The sequence below is a fragment of the Barbus barbus genome, assembly GCF_936440315.1.
Source record: "Barbus barbus genome assembly, chromosome: 4".
Taxonomy (NCBI): Eukaryota; Metazoa; Chordata; class Actinopteri; order Cypriniformes; family Cyprinidae; genus Barbus; species Barbus barbus.
The window spans coordinates 18,025,205-18,047,786 of NC_136732.1; the positions used below are offsets into that span (position 1 = coordinate 18,025,205).

Consider the following 22,582-nt stretch of genomic DNA (forward strand, 5'->3'; position numbering starts at 1 on the left):
ATTTGCATGCACATTTTAGATATCTATAAAGGAATTTTTACTAGTCACATTATTAATTCCAGTTTGCCTTTATTGAACATTACACAGCATTTGGTTTTACAGCGAAACAAGCAGCCATAAGGACACAAGTGAACCTAAATTCATACATAACGTAACGTAACCTACTTATAAATGTCATCAATGTCAGTTAAACTTTCATTAAATTGTTCATGCATTTATTTGTACTATTTGTGTGTGTGTGTGTGTGTGTGTGTGTGTTTTGTTTTTGTTTTTTTTGTTTTTTGTATAATTCCATTGTTTTTTAGTATGTCTAAATATATAATAAATAAATTCAGACGACCAGTTTGCGATTTTCTGCCTTTATTGAACATTACACTGCATTTGGTCTGTTTTGCAACATGATTCAATTAAAATCACAGCGCTACATACATGCACACTGGAGACCTTTTACCACATAAGGCTGCATCCAGATTTATTTAATAATCCACAAAGCATTTCATCCAGTAGCTTTTCTCTCCGTGACAACAAAAGCAGACTTTTATTAAGACGTTAGCAGTAGGCAGGGAGGACCTCTGGGAGGAGCTGAGTAAATTTACTCTCACATCACACAACAGCAATTTGACTAGGAGCAATTGTAATTCAGATATCTTAACTATAATTGTGACTAGTCGAAACTGAATTAGAGATATCTCTAATTACATTTGCGGATGTATGACGCGTCTATTGAAGATATCTATAAAGTAATTACAGATATCTTAAATGGAGTTTTGAATAGTCATAAAGTATTTAGAGATATCTCTAATCCAATTTCTTAATTCTGGTGCAATTATAATTGCAGATATCTCTAATTGTCATTGTGACTAGTCAAATTATAATTATGACCCCCCGAATTATAATTGTGACTATCCGAAATTATATTAATGATAGTCAAACAAAAGTTTGAAATGTTAAGACGGCTTGCCATAGACATATATTTTATGGATACTCAAACAATAGTTTTAAATGCTAAAACGGCTTGCGATACAAAACGGCATGCCATACACAGCAATAGCAGCTCTGCAGCAACGCAGAAAGATGTGTACAACAGATGATGTAGCTACAAAATCTACCAGCAGGGGGAAATGGTGTCATGATAATCAGCATAACCTGAAAGTTCAGCCTAATGTGAGCAGATCTATTTTGGCTTCAAAATCAACAAAAAAGGAGAAGCCTTTTTTTTTTTTTTTTTGCCACTGTCAATGATGTCAATGCAATAAGGGCTTAACATCAACATGTATGTTGTGGATTGTTGTAACACTGACTGAATTATGTTTTGTGGACTTTGAGCACAAAGACATCCACTCAACAGGTGAAGATCCCAAGTCATTCCTGAGTTAAGTCGTGTTGAGGGATAGTTAAAGGTATAGTTAATCCAAAAATTTAAATTAATATCATTTAATCATTTAATATTGTTCCAACCTGTAGTGTTTTCTTCCTTCAAAGAAGATACCAACATATTTCAAAACATCTTCTTTTTTGTTCTGCAAAAGAAAAGAAAAAAGTGCTAAAGTTTGGAAAGGCTTGGTAAATAAATTAAGAAAGAAGTTGTTGTTTTTGTTTAAGTTAACTTTCCCTTCTTAAGTGCTTCTGACCGAATGGTCACATTTTATTATGAGAATTCAAGTATTTGCACAAAAAAGTCAAAAGAACCTTTAGCACAAAAACAAAACATTCAAAAAATAACATGAAACAAAAAAAAATGTTTTGTTAGCAACAGTTTCTTAAATTATACCACCTATATTGCACTTAATTGTAGGCCTACTGCTGTAGCCTCTACTAGGGCCAGACATTTTGGATCCCACAAAGAAGCAGTAGATTATATTCACCAATTAATTTGGTAATTTATTTAAATTGATAATTAAATCAAAGTTAATTTAATAAAGATTGACAATTTAATTACATTGGGCTTACAGATATAGAAGAATGGGTTTCAATATAATAGCCTAGTTTTCTTAAAAATATATATATCGGAAAGGAAATAAGCCTTTATTTTGAAAAATGTCTACAGGCAAACACTGACAAATACATTATTTTGTAAGTGATTTGTGAGATTTAACACTATTCTGACCATGTCAATATATAGCACTGTTGCGCTTCTGGCGTGCAGAGTTGGAGTCCCGGCTCTGGAACTTTCCCGATCCCACCCCCACTCTCTCTCTCCCATTCCTGTCTCATATGCTATCCTGTCCTAATAATAAAAAAAATTTTTATTAAACGTCAGCCTTTGGCTGCTAAGTTTACATATATCTCAAAACTGTGTTAACCATAAAATCTAAGCACAGTGCTGTTTTCATAGTCTCTTGAACTTTTTTGCTCAAATAAGTCTATTGTGGTCATCAGCGTAAATGCAGTAGTAAGAGTTTGGTCAGGTGCTGTGGTTCTTTTAAGGTAAAAACGCTATGGCTGCCCATCCCTGAGTCTGTAACTTTAACCCAGTATCATGCCAGGTTAGACATGGCATGTTCAGGGTGAATCAAACATAAAAAGCATACCACGCCTATTTCCATTATCACCTTCAACTAACAAGCCAACATGTCATGCACATGTCACGTGGCTATACCATTCACTGCTGGTTTGGCCAGAGAGGAGAACAATGGCCTTTTGGTTCCTGCTAAGTTCGACACACTATTTTCCTGTTTAGTACTGTAAAGCTGCTTTGATACAATCTGTTTTTTTAAAGAGCATTATATAAATAATCTTGACTCACTGTGCTAAAACTAATTTCTCGTATGCACATTCTCAGAGAGTTCAGTTAATGGTCTGTCCATGCTCTGTTTTCAAAATGACGTGCAAAACAAAGGCATGTTCAAATCAAAGACATAATAAATAGCCTACTTCGCTAAAGATAATGTGTTGACATTTGCATGTCTTTATTTCTGTGGGAAATTTGGAAATTTATCATTTGTACATCTTTCTAGCATATCGAAAACTTCTTATATATATATATATATATATAAATATATAAAAATTATTTTAAAATACAGTGAAATTTATATTACAGTTATATTTATATAGAATAAATATGTATGGCTGGTTATGTATGGCTCTATCACTAGCTTGCTCTATCCTTTTTCTATTCTATCTGTTTTCTTTAAGTTTATTATAGCATTTAATAGCTGAGACTTGTAATAGCACTTGCATATTATTGCTCTTTTGTTGATTTTGATTGCTTCCATTGTCTTCATTTGTAAATCACTTTAGATAAAAGCGTCTGCTAAATAACTAAATGTAATGTAAATGGTTAATTTTCTTAATTCACCCTCAAATTGACAACTACCAAAAATTGTTTAAAAATGTAAATAATTCAAATTATATATAGAATTATTGTGGATGTTTGAATTTACTGTCAACATTTATTTTGATGTATATGCTGTTTCCTGATGTATTTCTACAGTACTGGTTTTATGGGTTAGGAAGCTCTTTGACTGATCAAGCACAAACAATATGTGCAAAAAAAGACAGAACATGAGGAGTGTTTGTACTTTTGATATCTTCCTTAATTGTCTGTTCACTGAGTCCATTTTATTAAGAATGATCCACAAACCTTGTTGTTCATTTTACAAAAGCAAAACATCAATAAAAAGGATGGAAAATATTAATAGTGCTTAAAACACTTGAAACTTATTTAAAAGTATAAACCAAAACTTAAAAAACTAAACATGCCTTCTCTGGAGTAAGAAATAAAAATATAATATTCAACAGTAAATGTAAAAGATAAATATGCACAATAAATAAAAAACAATATTACAATATATGAAGCACTTTTAGCTGACATTGTCCACGCAGATATCATTGTTACATAAGGAACCTTTCGATGACATGAAAGATTCATTTCATTGGTATTGCTTGTCTTTTTAGCTTTGCACTTTGGTACACATAAAGTACAAAGGCCTTCAAGTTCATTTTAAACAGACTGAAATAACACTGGAAAAAAGAACACACCTTGTCATTTCAGCATCTATTATGATGTTGCATAGTTTTGTGCTATTCATTTTGCGTGACTTTCTTTGAAAACTTGGGAAACCAGCTTTCTTGTTGAACAAACATAGAAATGTATATTTCTTGATATCTACAGAAACAAATTCAAAGTGAACACTGACATTTCAAAATTACATTTCACATTTGATATATTCATGAATAATAATATGTGTGTTTGGAAAGCTCAAAGAAACTGAGAGTAATAAACTACATTATTCAAAATACTGATGCACTGAACTGAACAGTACAGGTTCATTTAATTAAAACAAAATTTGTCTTAAATTTAATCTGTTCTGAAGCAAATACATAAACCCTATCAAAATGTATTCAACAGTCTAAATGTGCTTTATGTAAAGCTCATATAATGGTATGTTGTGAATCAAGTTTGTCCATTTACTATGACAGAATGTTTGTTTGAATATTTTTAATTTTTTCATCATCTCTGTTGTATAAGGGTTGTTGGTTTCATTGTGTAGGTGTGACCAAGACAACTCAGGCTTCAATAGGAAAATCAGGAGAGGATCTCGGCAATATATAAGTTCAGAGTCAGTAGTGAAATCAGAAAGATGAAGATGTTCTCGACATTGAGTTTGGTCTTTGTTATCACCCTCCTAGCCAAAGGTAATGCCTTCATCTTTATATAATGTTCTTTATAAAATATTTGATTTGCTCCTGACAAAATTCATTAAATAATGGAAAAAAACAGTACAAAAAAAACAATGTAATTTTTTTTTTACATTCAGTAATATTTATCTTTATCTTTATTATTATTGTTATTATTATTATCATCATTATTATTATTAATATTATATATACACTACCAGTCAAAAGTTTTTTTTTAAAGAATTCTCTTCTGCTCACCAAGCCTGCATTTATTTGATTGAAAATAAGGCAAAAGCAGTAATGTTGTGAAATATTTTTACTATTTAAAATAACTGCTTTATTTGAATATATTTTAAAATGCAATTTATTGCTTTGATCAAAGCTGAGTTTTCAGCATCATTACTCCAGTCTTCAGTGTCACATGATCCTTCAGAAATCATCCTAATATGATTATTTGCTGTTCAAGAAACATTTTATTATTATTTATTTTTTTTTTTTTTAAATAAGTTGAGTACATTTTTTTCAGGATTCTTTGATGAATAGAAAGATCCAAAGATCAGCATTTATCAGAAATAAAAAGCTTTTGTAGCATTATATACTATTACCATTCAAAAGCTTGGAGTCAGTTTATATATATATATATATATATACATATACATTGTATAGAAATTAATACTTTAATTTAGCAAGGATTCTTTAAATTGATCAAAGTGATGATAAAACATTTATAATGTTACAATAGATTTCTATTTCAGCTGTTTTTCTGAACTTTTCAAAGAAACCTGAAAAAATTTACTCAACATCATAATAATAATAATAAATGTTTTTTGAGCAGCTAATCAGAATATTCAAATGATTTCTGAAGGATCATGTGACACTGAAGACTGGAGTAATGATGCAAAACTTCAGCTTTGAAATCATAGGAATAAATTACATTTCAAAATATATTTAAATAGAAAACAGTTATTTTTAAATAGTAAAAATATTTCACAATATTTCAAAAGTTTTTGCTATATTTTGGATCACATAAATGCAGGCTTGGGGAGTACATGAGAATTCTTTAAACACATCAAAAATATTACCGGTAGTGTATATATATATTTCTTAATATTACTAAACAGTTGAGTAGATGCTATGATTTTACTTCAGTTTATTTTATGTGAAATACATTAATATATATATAAATAATATATGAAAATACATTAATCGATTGTGTCACTTTCTAAATTATTCTGCAGAAAGATTTTCTCAAATAGGCTTTTTTTTTATGGACATTACAATATTTTCCATAAAAATCCATATCTGAGATAATAAAGATTACTTTAAGTAAGCAGATAATGAGTCTCACATGTACAGGTAGCTTCTACCTCAGCTACTTGATGGTATTGGTGAATATCGGTTATCAATATCACTATATATAATATCTTTTTTAACACTTGATCTTGTGCTATCTCCGCCAGGGTGTGACTGCCAATCTTTTGGTAAATATTTTTTCATCACATAATAATACAATTTTCTGGGTAACATCGTCATCTTTCTGAGAGTGTCAGTAGAATGATCTTTTCCCTCTCTTGTTTGAAGCGTGTGGCAGTGCGCCCCTCAACACAAAGATCGTTGGGGGAGAGAACGCATCTGCCGGCGCTTGGCCATGGCAGGCCAGCCTTCACGCGTCTGGGTACCATTTCTGTGGCGGATCACTCATCAACAATGAATGGGTTCTGTCAGCAGCTCACTGCTTTCCAAGGTAACATACACAAAGATTTTCAATTATGTTTTCTTCACCTTGATGAATATTTTGGTAAACACTTGGTTGTATTCTCGTTTTAGCAACCCTGATCCTACAATCTATACCGTGTACCTGGGTCGACAAAGTCAAGAACTAGCTAATCCAAACGAGGTGTCCAGAAACGTCTCTCAAGTCATACCTCATCCAGAATATGACAGACCCTCTAATGACAATGACATGGTTCTGCTGCGTCTCTCCTCACCTGTAACCTTCACTAGTTACATCCAGCCAGTCTGTCTGGCAGCAGAGGGAAGCATATTCAACAGTGACAAGATGTGGGTCACAGGTTGGGGAGACATTTATTCAGGCGGTAAGAAGCAAGATTTTTTTCATGCTTGCCACTTGGTGCCACAAGACGCTTGAGGTCTGATTCTTTGGGAGCATGTCTATAAATTATACAGGGTATATCGTCTATGTTTGCTTTCGATACATGGCCAGATAAAACCATCATATAAGTGTAAGTATATACGTATAAGATCAATTTGAGTTCAAGTTTTCTTTCCATTGGAGCCTAATAGCACTATGGTGGGGCAGCAACCTTGCTTTCCTGAACCATTTCCCTCTCTCTGTCCCATTTATTCATTCCTGACTGCTCTCTACTACACCATGTAATAAGACAAAAAAATTAAATAAAATATTATAATAAATAAAATAAAAATAAAAATTCATTTCCAAACCCCAACATATACATAACAATTTGTGAATATAATACATTTAGACGCAATGGTTTATTTATTTATTTATTTAATTTTTATGTTTTTGCCTCTGATTTGTTAAGCAATTGCATTTGGAATATTGTAGTACTAGCATACCACTGTTTCTGTTTGTGCCATAGAGGATACTGACAAGCATATTTTATAGTGCTGTCAATCATCGTATCTAAAATAATAATAAAAAAATGGTTTGCATAATATATGTGTGTGTGTGCTGTGTATATATATTATGTATATATAAATACACACACATATATTTAAGAAAAATATGTTATGTTTATACATTTTAAATATTTTTATGTAATATCAATTATATTAATATAAATATATACATGGAAATATTTTCAAAATATATACTATATGTGTTTGTATTTATATATACATAATAAATATAAACCATATACACACATATTATGTAAACAAAAACTTTTATGAATGTGATTTGTCGCGATTAATCATTAGCATTTAATGAACCCAAATGCATTGTTTAAATAGTGCTATTTTAGTATCGAGTAACTTTTTATTACTTTGAATTAGTCTTTATCTTTAGATTTTCTTTTGCACTTTTATTATAAAGTTTTAGTTACATTTCGTTTTTGATATATAGTTTTGATGTATTTTCATTTTAGTTTTAATTTAAACTAAATGAAAATTAGAAATTCAACTAGACTTTTTTACATCAATTTGATTGTTTTTTTTTTTTTTTAAATAAAATTTTAGTTTGATGTTTTTTAGTTTTAGTTAGCTATAATAACGTCTCAGGTTAGTATGTAACCATGGTTCCCTGAAGGGAACGAGACGCTGCGTCGAAACGCATATGGGAACGCCTTCAGCGTGACCAGGCTCTGAATATGATGTGTAATCAGTCAAACAAGGGCGAGGCGTCACGGGCGGGGTGACGTCACAACCAGGAAGCATATAAGCACGTGCGGCGGAGCCGGATTCAGCTTCAAGTCATGAAGCAAGCGCTGGCAGGGATGCCGGAAGTGTGGCTACGTGACGCAGCGTCTCGTTCCCTTCAGGGAACCATGGTTACATACGTAACCTGAGACGTTCCCTTCCAGGAACTTCGAGCTGCGTCGAAACGCATATGGGAACGAGATACCAACGCCGCCAGACTGACAAGTCCCTGCCTGGTGTCAGGACGAAAGGACAGAGGAGCCGGGAGTGGCTCGGATGTCGAGGTCATAGAACCTAACGAAAGTCAGGGGCGTGGACCACCCAGCTGCGTTGCAGATGTCCTGCATGGAACACCTGCCCAGAAGGCCTTGGAGGCTGCCACACCTCGGGTTGAGTGCGCTCTGACTCCCACCGGCGGGGGGAGCTCAGAGGCCTCGTATGCCAAAGCCATGGCACCCACAATCCACCTACTAAGAGAGGGCTTCGTAGCAGGAAGACCCCTCCTAGGCGGACCATAGCACACAGGCAGCTGGTCCGACTTTCTCCACAGGGAGGACCTGTGGATGTATGCGTCCAGTGCTCGCGAAGAGGTCCACCTGTGCCTGGCCAAAACCTTCCACATGAAGCATCCATACCCCGGGCCTCGGCCCCTGTCTCGACAGGACGCCTGCTCCTAAAGATGCCCAGGAATGTGCACAGCTCTCAGTGATAGGAGCTTGCCCTGGGACCACACAAGGATCTGGTGTGCCAGCTTATACAAGGGGCGCGACCGCAGACCTCCTTGGTGGTTGCTGTAAGAGACCACTGCCGTGCTGTCGGTGCGCACCAGCACGTGGTGATCTCTTAGGTCTGGGAGGAAGTGCTTGACATTTACATTTATTCATTTAGCTGACGCTTTTATCCAAAGCGACTTACAATTGCTATATATGTCAGAGGTCGCACGCCTCTGGAGCAACTAGGGGTTAAGTGTCTTGCTCAGGGACACATTGGTGTCTCACAGTGGATTCGAACCCGGGTCTCTCACACCAAAGGCATGTGTCTTATCCACTGCGCCATCACCACCCGTTGAGCGCACGGAACACAGCTAGGATCTCTAGCTGGTTGATATGCCACGTGGCGATGCCAGGCTGCCAAACGATCTACTAAGGGAATCAGTCTCTCGAGACTGACCTCTGGTGTTAGAGAAGCGGCCAGACCGCTGCCTCGCTGCGGCGCACCGGCAGGAGACGCGTAATCTGGCGGCCGAGGCGAGTTTCTCAGGTCCGCTGAAATCACAGGCGGAAGAACCTGAGAGTAATACTCGCTGGGACCTGCTGTGCCCTGGAACTGCAGGGTTGACAGACAAATCCCCGGAGGGCACCGAGGGGAGACGGTCACCGTGTGCCGCGGTGTAAGCCGCTCCACCCCAGTAGGGGTCGTCCTCCGTAGTCCTGGGGCTCACCCGTCAGGACCTCTGAACGAACCAGACCCTGCAAGGCAGGACCCAAAGAGACACATTCGGCAGCTTGCTGCCCAATGATCTTCTAAGGGAATCAGTCTCTCGAGACTGACCTCTGGGTTCAGAGAAGCGGCCAGACCGCTGTCTCGATGCGGCGCACCGGAATGAGACGCGTTATCTGGCGGCTGAGGCGAGTTTCTCGGCTCCGCGCTGCCGGGCGGACAAACCTGAGAAATATACTCGCTGGGACCGGCTGTGCCCTGGAACAGCGGCAGGGTCAGCAGACAAGTCCCTGGAGGGCACCGAGGTGAAGTGGTCACCGAGTGCCACGGTGCAAGCCACTCCACCCCAGTAGGGGTCGCCCTCCGCGGTCCTGGGGCTCGCCCGTCAGGACATTTTGTGCGAGGAGCTGGTATGCGGAGGAGGCTGCGCCCGCCCAGCAGCCACCTGAGTTTAGAGAGCGCGCATACCCTCTGCCCACCAAAGATGTTGTAAGCAGAGCAGGAGCCTTCAAAGGCAATGCCGTAGAGGGAGACAGATAGCTCGCAAGCGTCTGTTCAACCCGCGGCATCGCCGCATACCCGCGCTCATTCAGTTCCCGCGGGAACGAATGGCCTGGACGAAAAGATTTCACCCGCGATCTCGACACCTCGGTGAGGAGATCGGGGAAAACGGAAGGCTCCTATGTAGAAGTAGCTCCTCACAGTGGGGCGAGAGAGGCGGCGAAACCTCGTCAACGCTCGTCACATCAACCTCCTCGGAGGAAGAGAGACAAAGCATTGAGCCCTCGTCTCGGGGGAAAGAGATCGCTTCCGAACCGAGAGACGGGGCGCCAGATCAGGCGCGGGAGGAGATGGACATGCCCGTCTGACTCTCGCCAGCCAGATCAGCCTTTTTCTTTTTCTTTTCTCTGCAAGCCCCGCGAGCGCAGCCGCCGCTCTGCCTTTTTTTCTCTCTTTATTTACGGCAGACGCGGGACCGGCTTTATTCATTTTATGCTTGTGCAAACACTGCAGCTTACAAAGCTCATAGTTATATCATATTGGGGTGACAGAGGCGGCGAAACCTCGTGAACGCTCATCACATCAACCTCCTCAGAGGAAGAGAGGCGAAGCATTGAGCCCTCGTCTCGGGGGAAGAGACCGCTTCCACACCGAAAGACGGGGCGCCAGATCTGGCGGATACGGGAGGAGATAAGGACATGCCCGTCTCACACTCGCCAGCCAGATCAGCCTGAGAGCCCTCTGGGTGCGGAGACCGATTTTGCGTGCTCCGCACCCAGGCAGAACACGCACAAATCGTGTGTGTCCTCGCTCGTGATATAGCGAGGGCAAGGATGCACACACGACTCAAAACGTGGTCTGAAAGCTTCACCCCTGAGCTTGCCCTTGGCTTTGGCATGATACTGAATGCTTTCCACTTAAAACTAGGACAAACAACAGTAAATAAGACTGACACACACAGAGCGCTTCGCTGAATGACAAAAAGCTGAAGCCGGCTCCGCCGCACGTGCTTATATGCTTCCTGGTCGTGACGTCACCCCGCCCGTGACGCCTCGCCCTTGTTTGACTGATTACACATCATATTCAGAGCCTGGTCACGCTGAAGGCGTTCCCATATGCATTTCGACGCAGCTCGAAGTTCCTGGAAGGGAACCCTGGTTTATTTATTTCTAAAATCAAGATAAAAAAAAAAAAAAAAAAAAAAAAAGGAGAATTTAAAAGAGTTGGATTTTGTTAAAGTCGTAACATAAAGGCATGTGATCTCATGGAAAACAAAATCAACTTTTGAGAACTTTTGAGTTTTTATAGTTTACTAAAACTAAAACTTTTTTTTTCTTCTTTTTCTTTATTTATTTTATTCTAACTATCAACATATTCACATATAATCTCTGCCTGTTATTTGAGCTATAATGATAAGTTTTTTCCTCATTCACTGTTTTGTAGTATCCCTTCCTTCACCTCAAAACCTGCAGGAGGTGGATGTGCCCATGGTTGGGAACACTAAGTGTAACTGCCTCTATGGAGGATCAATAACAGACAACATGATGTGTGCTGGACCGTTGGAAGGTGGAAAAGATTCCTGCCAGGTATCAACAGTACAGCTTGTACTTTATCATTTATTTCAGTATTATTTCATAAAATTAATTTTCCATTTTATTATATAATTCATCATGTTTGTATCAACATGATCAACATGGAATGATTTGACAACATATTTCAGAAAGCAGTTAAAAAGAGCGGTTTTTGATTCTCTGTCGCTGCACAGGGTGACTCTGGAGGTCCAATGGTCATCAAACAGGGCTCTAGATGGATCCAGACTGGCGTTGTGAGTTTTGGTAAAGGTTGTGCTGATCCTAATTATCCTGGTGTGTACGCCAGAGTGTCTAAGTACCAGGACTGGATCACTCAGCATGTGGGCATGAATAATACAGGTTTCATCCCTTTTACCTCCACTGCGCCTGCTCTGGATGAGACCTGTCCTACATCAGGTATGTTTCTTAACATCACCATGACAAAGCAAAATGAAATTATCCATCATTGGAACGGTCTTACTGCATGCTTACACTTCCCTTCAGCTGCCATTTACATTTACCTCTCCTCCTCTCTCGATTTTCTCTCCAGCGCCAGTGTGTGGAGGTTCTGCAGGTTTATGGCCATGGATGGCTGGTGTAACTTATCGCAATAATCAAATGTGTGTAGGAACTTTGGTCTCTGACCTATTCGTCATGACCTCTGCTAGCTGCTTTGCCAGGTAATCATTTTAGGAAAACTTCATTTCATATGAAATCATTTGCCTAAATACTGTTGACTTGTGCGCTCACATTCAACATCTAATTTTTCAGATTCATGGGTACGGATGGATGGGAAGTCGTCCTCAATGTTGTCCAATGGGACTGCTCCAGCATGCCAATAGCAGTTGATGTGACAAATGTCTTTTTCGACGATATTTTAGGAAACGGTGTTGCACTCCTTCAATTGTCTCATCCGTTTTCTCAAGTTGCCAATTTACCTGTTGACATGTATAATCTAAACTTTGGCCCTGGGACTCAATGTTCAGTAATTGGTTGGGACTCAAATGCTTTTACATGTGAGTTCATATAATCATTTATTCAGACTTTCTATGTCAATACATTCAATGACATCCCAAATTTTTTCTAATCTGTTTTTCTTTCTTCTTATGCAGATCCACCTTTTCAGGAATTGCAGACCACCATTGTAAACTGCGATCCTTCACACAACACGCATATCAACATCTGCACAGAGCCTTTGAATGTTCAGCAGGTATTTGCAGAATCCTTTACAGTCCTTTAGGCTTGTTGTTTGATTTTTCAGATTTGAGTTCCTTCGTACAATTATAATGTTTCTGGGAAACGTACCACTGTATGTTTAGTATGACATTTGTAACAGTCTTTCTGACTCACTCTCATTCAGGATGATGACGGCAGTCCTCTGCTGTGTAGAATGAACGACATGTGGGTTCAGGCTGGTATTCTGTCCATTCCCCCTGGCAGTGAGATCGACCCATTCACCAACAGCACAGCCTTCATCCAGACCACTCCCTTCAGCTACTTCCTGACTAACACTGTCTACAACGTCCCATCTATTCTGGATGGGGCAGAGTCGTTCTCGCCGCTTTCTCTCATCTACATCCTTCTGCTGTCTCTCCCAGCAGTCCTTCAGGCCTTTTACTGAAGCGGCCATCTGTCACTTCATCACTGAATAATCTAACATATGCAGTACATTATATGGGGATTATAGGGAATTTGCTCTTACATTAGAAAAAAAAGTTTTTAAAACTTTAGTCTGAATAAATCAAGTAATTAAGATGGAATCTTAACACTTTTTGTATCCCAAATAAAACAAACTACAACATTTATTTTGTTTCTCATTTCTGTAACTCACACTCTGCAGTAAATTAAGATTGCATTACTCCTAAAAATTACTATTTAAATAAATGTGTGCTTATGGAAATCTCTCAGCACAATCATATATATTCTTTAAGAAGGAATATACTTTAAGGATATATATATACGGTTATATGCACACACACACATAAAATACACCAATATGTATTAAGAAGACAAAGTATCATCCATAATAAAGCGGAAGCTTTAGTCCTGAATGATCCACTTTTGATCCATGGGTTCCCTTGGGTTTTTAGAGACTGATGGGTATAATAAAATCTTTCTTTCTTTCTTTATTTATTTAAAGTCATACCGCAACTTTGGAGCCATTTTTTTTATATATACAGTATACTTGTTTTTTTTTTTTTACTTATTATTCTCTTTCTCTATTACTTTACTTATTATTCTCTTTGAATTTTTAATCTTCTTTTTAATTTCTAGAGTAATCCCAATAAGATATTTTCAAATATTAGTGCAAAAAAAAATCAGTGCAGCATTTACTTAAATACTATACGGCTGATGCTACATGGGACAACTTTTTGAGCAATTTTGCAGGGCAATTTTTTTTTAGCAAAGTTGCTTAGACACTTTCCCACTGAGAATGGGTAACAAATTTATATCTGGATACTTAAGATTGGTCGTGGACCCTGTGTCTCCCCTTGTTGCCCGCTGACGCCAACATTAACCAAAGTTACCCAGCAACATTGCTCAAAAAGTTGCCCACTGTATCAGCAGCCTAAGAGTAATAAACTACATTATTCAAAATATACCTAAAATAAAGCTTTGTAGAACCAGAACACAAGAACAAGTTCCTTTACAAGTTCCACAATTAACTTTTTAAAGCCTTACTAGCTAGAAACCCTCTGTGAACAGAGAAAAGTAAAGAAATGTGAAGAAATGTTTTTGCATTAAACCTTATAAAGCCTATTATATATATATATATATATATTACACAAGCCTATATCAACACAATCAAAACTTTGCTAAAAAAACAACAAGAACCTTCTGTCACCTGATTGATAGTTTTCACCTTTTTAACAAGTATAAGCTACCAAGGCTCATTGAAAATACATGCCTCTACCTACATTTCTGCAAAACTAAAAAGAAAATGTATCAGTACAGAACAATCGCTACAGTTTCCAGTTTAAATGAACATTAGAGGCAGTACAACAGTAAAACAAGTCAACTTTTATTCCTTTTCACACAAAGTATGATTTACAGGGCCAGAGTTTCGATTAATGAAGCCTAATTTTCGACAAATTACTAGTAGAATATTATGTTATGACTTCAAAACAATTTTAACATGCTATGAGATTTGAAAACTGATACAGTTTTGAATGTTAGCATGACTTTCAAATCTGCAAACTGCAAACACTTTTTTTCAAACATTATTATTATTTTTTTATATATTTATATATATATATATATATATATATATATATATATATATATATATATATATTGTTGTCTAAAAGCAAAATAAACTGTTCAATTTCATCAAATTAGATTTTTTTCTGACTTTTAATATGTCAGATTTTGTAGGTTTAAGCAAATATATAAAACGTCACATTTGTAAAAGTCAGGATGTAAATGCCCCTTAATTGAAATTTTACATTTAAGGCACAGGTGTCAAAGTCAGTTCCTGGAGGGCTACAGCCCTTCAGAGATTCGAATCAACCATATCCAGCTAATCCAGCTAATCAAGTCCTTCAGGGTTATTTGAAACTAGGCTACATGTTTTGTGTGTTGGGGCAGGTTTGGAACTAAACTCTACAGCCCTCCAGAAACTGACTTTGGCACACCTGATTTAGGGGCTGAACAGCTTGTTACTTGGGCTGTATGCTTATTTACCCCTAAAAGGTGCATATTACAGTACCCTTAAGGTAGGCTACTACTACTAAACTTTAAATTGTAAAAGGTACACAGAAAATGTACTGCCACACTGACGAGCTGTTCTAATTTTTATTTTTTTTTTGTTATATTGTTTGCTGCATTAAATTATTCTTTACTTAGCCCTAACAGAAATAAAGCTAATACACTTATCTTAAACAAATTAAATTAATAGTGCTTTTCTTGCCCATGAACCGGTTGGTCTGGTTTCAGTGAGAAGCAGAAGCCAGATTTGTGAGATTAAAAGTCGCTAGCCTATTTATTTATTTAGTGGTGGAAACGAGTTTCCATAGGAAATAGCCCACAAGGTGGGAGTATTGTATTATAGCAAGAGATCCATGATGATGATATTTTGCTGTGTTCAATGATGAGCGCCAATGTATTCTTTTAACACTATATCAAATGTTGCAACAGCTGACATGAGGCCTATTCATGTGTTCGTTTGTAAATAAAGGCTAACACAATTTATTACACGGCTCTCTGGAATGCTTGATTCTGATTGGTCAGTGGACCATATGCACGGAGCGCTATTTAGAACTTCCGGATAAAGATAAGCCAGCTCCTAATCTTCCGGTGAAGCTCATTTTATATGTGCTATATATAGGTAGAGACTCTCACAGAAACATCTCCTGCCTCATTCTTATCATAAACTGAGAAACAAAATAATTGCAACACCGTAAATAATGATTTCGGAATTAACATACAGTTTCATGTTATTAAATAACTTTTATATGCAGAGTCTGGTAATCCCAGGACAGTACCCACGTGAGTATAACTGTACATTTAAATGCTGACAAATAAACACTATCGTAACTGTTTAGGCAGTTAGGTTAATCTCTTAAAGGACAATGTAATGCTATTCTCGATATACCTTCATAGCCATGAACACATTTTTAAAATCTTATAAAATTTTAAAGCATTTATTATTTCTTAACTCTGTGCGATATTAAAGGTTCATTTTTCATTCATGAAGACGACATAAAGAAATATGGTAAAAACGTGTCTCGGCGAAAAATATACTTTTTAAGATGAAAATGAAAATTACCATTATAACCAGGAGATGGCAGTATAGGATCAATCATTGGCTGCAGCTGCCATTTCAACTTAGTTTTTCACGTCTTTTGATTTATTATAAAATAAATATTTTAACTAATTTAGAACTTTGTCGCAATGAAGTATAAAGTATAGCAAGTGCAGGAAGTCACAAAGTCACAGCCTATAATGCCAAATTATTTAAATATAGTCAAATACAAATTAAATAAGTTGGTATAACAAATAAATAATGCATTCAATATTTTGAAATGTTTAGATTTAATTTAATAACTAGGCTACATTAAGTTTAATCCAACACAGACCTGTAGTTTTGTTAGTCTGAATTTAGTCTGAATCACTTAATGCCCAGCTTTATTTTGACATCGGCTTCATTCAGTTGGCACTGTCAATCATAGCAATGACTCGCGCCATGATTTAACGGATTCTCTCGCGTAAATTTAAAATTCGCATTTTGTCATTCCTGAAACGGAATACGTGGACGTTTGGTCATCTTAGACAAACAAAACGTTTCTCCTAATTGTGAATGGATTATGTAGAGAAACCAAGCAAAGGGCGCTCCTCTTACGGCACAGTAAACTTGACCGGAAATGACTGAGCTGGCTTATCTACAACCAGGAAGTAACCGTGCATAAGGTCCGTTGAGACATTTGCAGGTTCGTTCTTTTCAAATAATAACCGCTCCAAAGTAATAACGCATAACCGGTACTACTTGTATGTTTAAAATCCCTCCGCGCCAACAAAGATTACCGTTTGGCGCCATCTTGTGACAAACAGAATGTTAGTCACGTGGTACTATATCGTTTCGCGGAAGGATAAAAATGTTAATTTAAAACAAATATGCCAATAAAATGTTTCAAATTCATATTCATGTCCAGTTTTTTTTCCTTATGTGACAAGTAGCCGTGTAATAAGCGGGATAATGTACAGGCAGCCTGTAGTTATCGCGAAATAAGCCCCTTCAGTGTGATACAAGACCCTCCGCTGATCACACTGTCGGGCTTATTTCGCGATAACTACCGGCTGCCTGTACATTATCCATTACTTAATCTACAGCACACAGGTCTCAACATTACAATATAGAACAGGACAAAAGCTATCTGAATCCTCTCTGTATAGCCTACCACTTTTACACATGCTCCAGCAACATTTTTATTTACATACTTTTGAATTACTTCTGTATAAAACAGTTTAAAATCACCCAAAGACGCAGGACCTTTCTTATACAACTCTTAAGACAAAATGGCGGATGACAACAGTTTCCAAGCTAGGATTGGTTAATAAAATGTTTAAGGTGGGGCTTAACAAAGGTGTATTTGCATGCACATTTTAGATATCTATAAAGGAATTTTTACTAGTCACATTATTAATTCCAGTTTGCCTTTATTGAACATTACACAGCATTTGGTTTTACAGCGAAACAAGCAGCCATAATGACACAAGTGAACCTAAATTCATACATAACGTAACGTAACCTACTTATAAATGTCATCAATGTCAGTTAAACTTTCATTAAATTGTTCATGCATTTATTTGTACTATTTGTGTGTGTGTGTGTGTGTGTTTTGTTTTGTTTTGGTTTTTTTTGTATAATTCCATTGTTTTTTAGTATGTCTAAATATATAATAAATAAATTCAGACGACTAGTTTGCGATTTTCTGCCTTTATTGAACATTACACTGCATTTGGTCTGTTTTGCAACATGATTCAATTAAAATCACAGCGCTATACATACATGCACACTGGAGACCTTTTAAGGCTGCATCCAGATTTATTTAATAATCCACAAAGCATTTCATCCAGTAGCTTTCTCTCCGTGACAACAAAAGCAGACTTTTATTAAGACGTTAGCAGTAGGCAGGGAGGACCTCTGGGAGGAGCTGAGTAAATTTACTCTCACATCACACAACAGCAATTTGACTAGGAGCAATTGTAATTCAGATATCTTAACTATAATTGTGACTAGTCGAAACTGAATTAGAGATATCTCTAATTACATTTGCGGATGTATGACGCGTCTATTGAAGATATCTATAAAGTAATTACAGATATCTTAAATGGAGTTTTGAATAGTCATAAAGTATTTAGAGATATCTCTAATCCAATTTCTTAATTCTGGTGCAATTATAATTGCAGATATCTCTAATTGTCATTATGACTCCCCGAATTATAATTGTGACTATCCGAAATTATATTAATGATAGTCAAAACAAAGTTTTAAATGTTAAGTCGGCTTGCCATAGACATATATTTTATGGATAGTCAAAACAAAGTTTTAAATGTTAAGTCGGCTTGCCATAGACATATATTTTATGGATACTCAAACAATAGTTTTAAATGCTAAAACGGCTTGCGATACAAAACGGCATGCCATACACAGCAATAGCAGCTCTGCAGCAACGCAGAAAGATGTGTACAACAGATGATGTAGCTACAAAATCTACCAGCAGGGGGAAATGGTGTCATGATAATCAGCATAACCTGAAAGTTCAGCCTAATGTGAGCAGATCTATTTTGGCTTCAAACTCAACAAAAAAGGAGAAGCCTTTTTTTTTTTTTTTTGCCACTGTCAGTGATGTCAATGCAATAAGGGCTTAACATCAACATGTTTGTTGTGGATTGTTGTAACACTGACTGAATTATGTTTTGTGGACTTTGAGCACAAAGACATCCACTCAACAGGTGAAGATCCCAAGTCATTCCTGAGTTAAGTCGTGTTGAGGGATAGTTAAAGGTATAGTTAATCCAAAAATTTAAATTAATATCATTTAATCATTTAATATTGTTCCAACCTGTAGTGTTTTCTTCCTTCAAAGAAGATACCAACATATTTCAAAACATCTTCTTTTTTGTTCTGCAAAAGAAAAGAAAAAAGTGCTAAAGTTTGGAAAGGCTTGGTAAATAAATTAAGAAAGAAGTTGTTGTTTTTGTTTAAGTTAACTTTCCCTTCTTAAGTGCTTCTGACCGAATGGTCACATTTTATTATGAGAATTCAAGTATTTGCACAAAAAAGTCAAAAGAACCTTTAGCACAAAAACAAAACATTCAAAAAATAACATGAAACAAAAAAAAAATGTTTTGTTAGCAACAGTTTCTTAAATTATACCACCTATATTGCACTTAATTGTAGGCCTACTGCTGTAGCCTCTACTAGGGCCAGACATTTTGGATCCCACAAAGAAGCAGTAGATTATATTCACCAATTAATTTGGTAATTTATTTAAATTGATAATTAAATCAAAGTTAATTTAATAAAGATTGACAATTTAATTACATTGGGCTTACAGATATAGAAGAATGGGTTTCAATATAATAGCCTAGTTTTCTTAAAAATATATATATCGGAAAGGAAATAAGCCTTTATTTTGAAAAATGTCTACAGGCAAACACTGACAAATACATTATTTTGTAAGTGATTTGTGAGATTTAACACTATTCTGACCATGTCAATATATAGCACTGTTGCGCTTCTGGCGTGCAGAGTTGGAGTCCCGGCTCTGGAACTTTCCCGATCCCACCCCCACTCTCTCTCTCCCATTCCTGTCTCATATGCTATCCTGTCCTAATAATAATAAAACATTTAATTAAACGTCAGCCTTTGGCTGCTAAGTTTACATATATCTCAAAACTGTGTTAACCATAAAATCTAAACACAGTGCTGTTTTCATAGTCTCTTGAACTTTTTTGCTCAAATAAGTCTATTGTGGTCATCAGCGTAAATGCAGTAGTAAGAGTTTGGTCAGGTGCTGTGGTTCTTTTAAGGTAAAAACGCTATGGCTGCCCATCCCTGAGTCTGTAACTTTAACCCAGTATCATGCCAGGTTAGACATGGCATGTTCAGGGTGAATCAAACATAAAAAGCATACCACGCCTATTTCCATTATCACCTTCAACTAACAAGCCAACATGTCATGCACATGTCACGTGGCTATACCATTCACTGCTGGTTTGGCCAGAGAGGAGAACAATGGCCTTTTGGTTCCTGCTAAGTTCGACACACTATTTTCCTGTTTAGTACTGTAAAGCTGCTTTGATACAATCTGTTTTTTTAAAGAGCATTATATAAATAATCTTGACTCACTGTGCTAAAACTAATTTCTCGTATGCACATTCTCAGAGAGTTCAGTTAATGGTCTGTCCATGCTCTGTTTTCAAAATGACGTGCAAAACAAAGGCATGTTCAAATCAAAGACATAATAAATAGCCTACTTCGCTAAAGATAATGTGTTGACATTTGCATGTCTTTATTTCTGTGGGAAATTTGGAAATTTATCATTTGTACATCTTTCTAGCATATCGAAAACTTCTTATATATATATATATATATATATATATATAAATTATTTTAAAATACAGTGAAATTTATATTACAGTTATATTTATATAGAATAAATATGTATGGCTGGTTATGGCTCTATCACTAGGGGTCCATGTAACGGTTTGCAGTTCTTTGTTCAATTTGCAGCATCAAAATGAACCAGATAAAATTTGGCTTCAAACTTTCATTTTTCATTTTTTTCAAATACCTCACAAACGAATAATTGTCTCTCTGTTTGATTTTCCAGTCTACAAGTTTAGGTTGTGACATCCGAATAAGATTTTTGAACAAACATAAAACATGACTGTTATTCTGATTTTCCATTTTTTTGTGTTTTGCGCTTGCGGTTGGTCCGTACCATTACTGCCGGGGGACGGAATGGGGGATTACTTTAAGCCTGCAGCGGACCCAGAGCGCTGCCGCTTTAATAAGTTGCAATAAGTTATTGGCTACTGTGACTGTTAACTGTGACTTTACAGATTTTCTGTACGATGTGTGAGTGGAGTGCGCTTTATGATTACGAAAGTATAATACACAGGTTAGTAGAGGAACTCGGATACATATGTAAACAAGTTCAAGAGATCCTACAGCAACAATATGGACTCGGGAGAGGTTCCAGTATTTCCTCCATTTCAAAGTTCTGTGCATCGAAGAACATTCATCGTTTTGATTACGCACGGCTAGGGAGAGATGGTGTAGATGCAGTTGTTCGACCAGCAGTTACTGTTTGTGGTCCTGTGTATGGTCGAAAGATGATGACCGGGATGTTGAGAGCTTCAGGATACAGGCTGGGCGAAAGAGCTGTAAGGCGCGCACTGGCACAAATTAGCCCGCAGTACAATCAAATGCGAAGAGAGGAAACTGCTCGCCAGACGAATCCCCATGTCTATTACGCTGAGTACGCCGGCCATAAACTGCATATGGATCAAACGAAAAGCTCGTGGATTTTGGAGTGACTGAAGTTGTTGCCTCGGATGGTTTCAGTGGGAAAATTATGGGATTTTCTGTAATGCCGATCAAGAACAACCTTATAATTTATGACGAGGTGTACAGAGAAATCTGCCTGAATTATGGCCTTTTTGATCAGATAAGAGTTGATCACGGACGTGAATTTTATTTATGTCTGTATCAACAAGATAATCTTCAGGCATTTCTCACCAATGTCAATAGGCACCTTTTATTCAAAGCCAGTCAAGACAGAACCATGCTGCTGAAAGAAAGTGGGTAGAAATCAATTCGCGAATAAACTACCCAATTAAGTACACACTGTGTGCCTTGATCAACAATGGCTATTTGGACATAGATGACCCCTTTTGGAGGCATTGTGTCTCTGCCATTGCTTCAAAATGCTGCATGGTTGGGCTACAGAATTTCATCCCTGCCTGGAATGCACATACAATCCCATCCAAGGGCAGACCGGATGCTCTTTTTGCAGCCCACCTCAGAACTGCTCAGATTCCACCTCATTTCCTTCCACCTGCAGAGGAACTTGCAGCAGAGTACATTAGTAACGGAGGATCTTTGACTTATTCTGCGCCCTTTGGACGAGACCCCCTCGATGGCTACCCTGACCTTAAGGTGCAGAGGGAAACATTGCTGTTGTCGACCTGTAGCTATGACGAAATGTTTTACGATTGTCTTTTAGGTCACAGTGGCCTGTTCTGGGAGGGTTTGGAGACATATGTGAACATTACACACAGACTGGAGATGTAGATGTAATGATAATGGTGTTTTTGTTTGGATCAAACAGAACAGCTGCCTTCAATTACCATTGGACCCTGTTGAAAAAACAGCATATGCTGGTTAGGTAGGTTTTGATGCTGGGATGCTGGTCCTTAGCTGGTTTAAGATAGTCCTGGACCAGCACATGAGCTGCTAAGAACCAGCATCCCAGCATCAAAACCTACCTAACCAGCATATGGTGTTTTTTCAACAGGGGAGAGTATTTCAATTTCTGTTT

General features: G+C 37.3%; 1 protein-coding gene across 1 annotated transcript; it reads left to right on the forward strand.

Annotated features, from left to right (window-relative positions):
• Positions 1–4,583: 4,583 nt before the first annotated feature.
• LOC306868704 (prostasin-like) lies at positions 4,584–13,335 on the forward strand (the record flags this gene model as incomplete). Its single annotated transcript, XM_079414995.1, has 10 exons — positions 4,584–4,638; positions 6,081–6,101; positions 6,202–6,364; positions 6,448–6,716; positions 11,404–11,546; positions 11,726–11,948; positions 12,082–12,211; positions 12,303–12,547; positions 12,644–12,741; positions 12,892–13,335. 10 exons carry the CDS (start codon positions 4,584–4,586, stop codon positions 13,150–13,152), a joined length of 1,608 nt encoding a protein of 535 aa, XP_079271121.1. The 3' UTR covers positions 13,153–13,335.
• Positions 13,336–22,582: the final 9,247 nt, after the last annotated feature.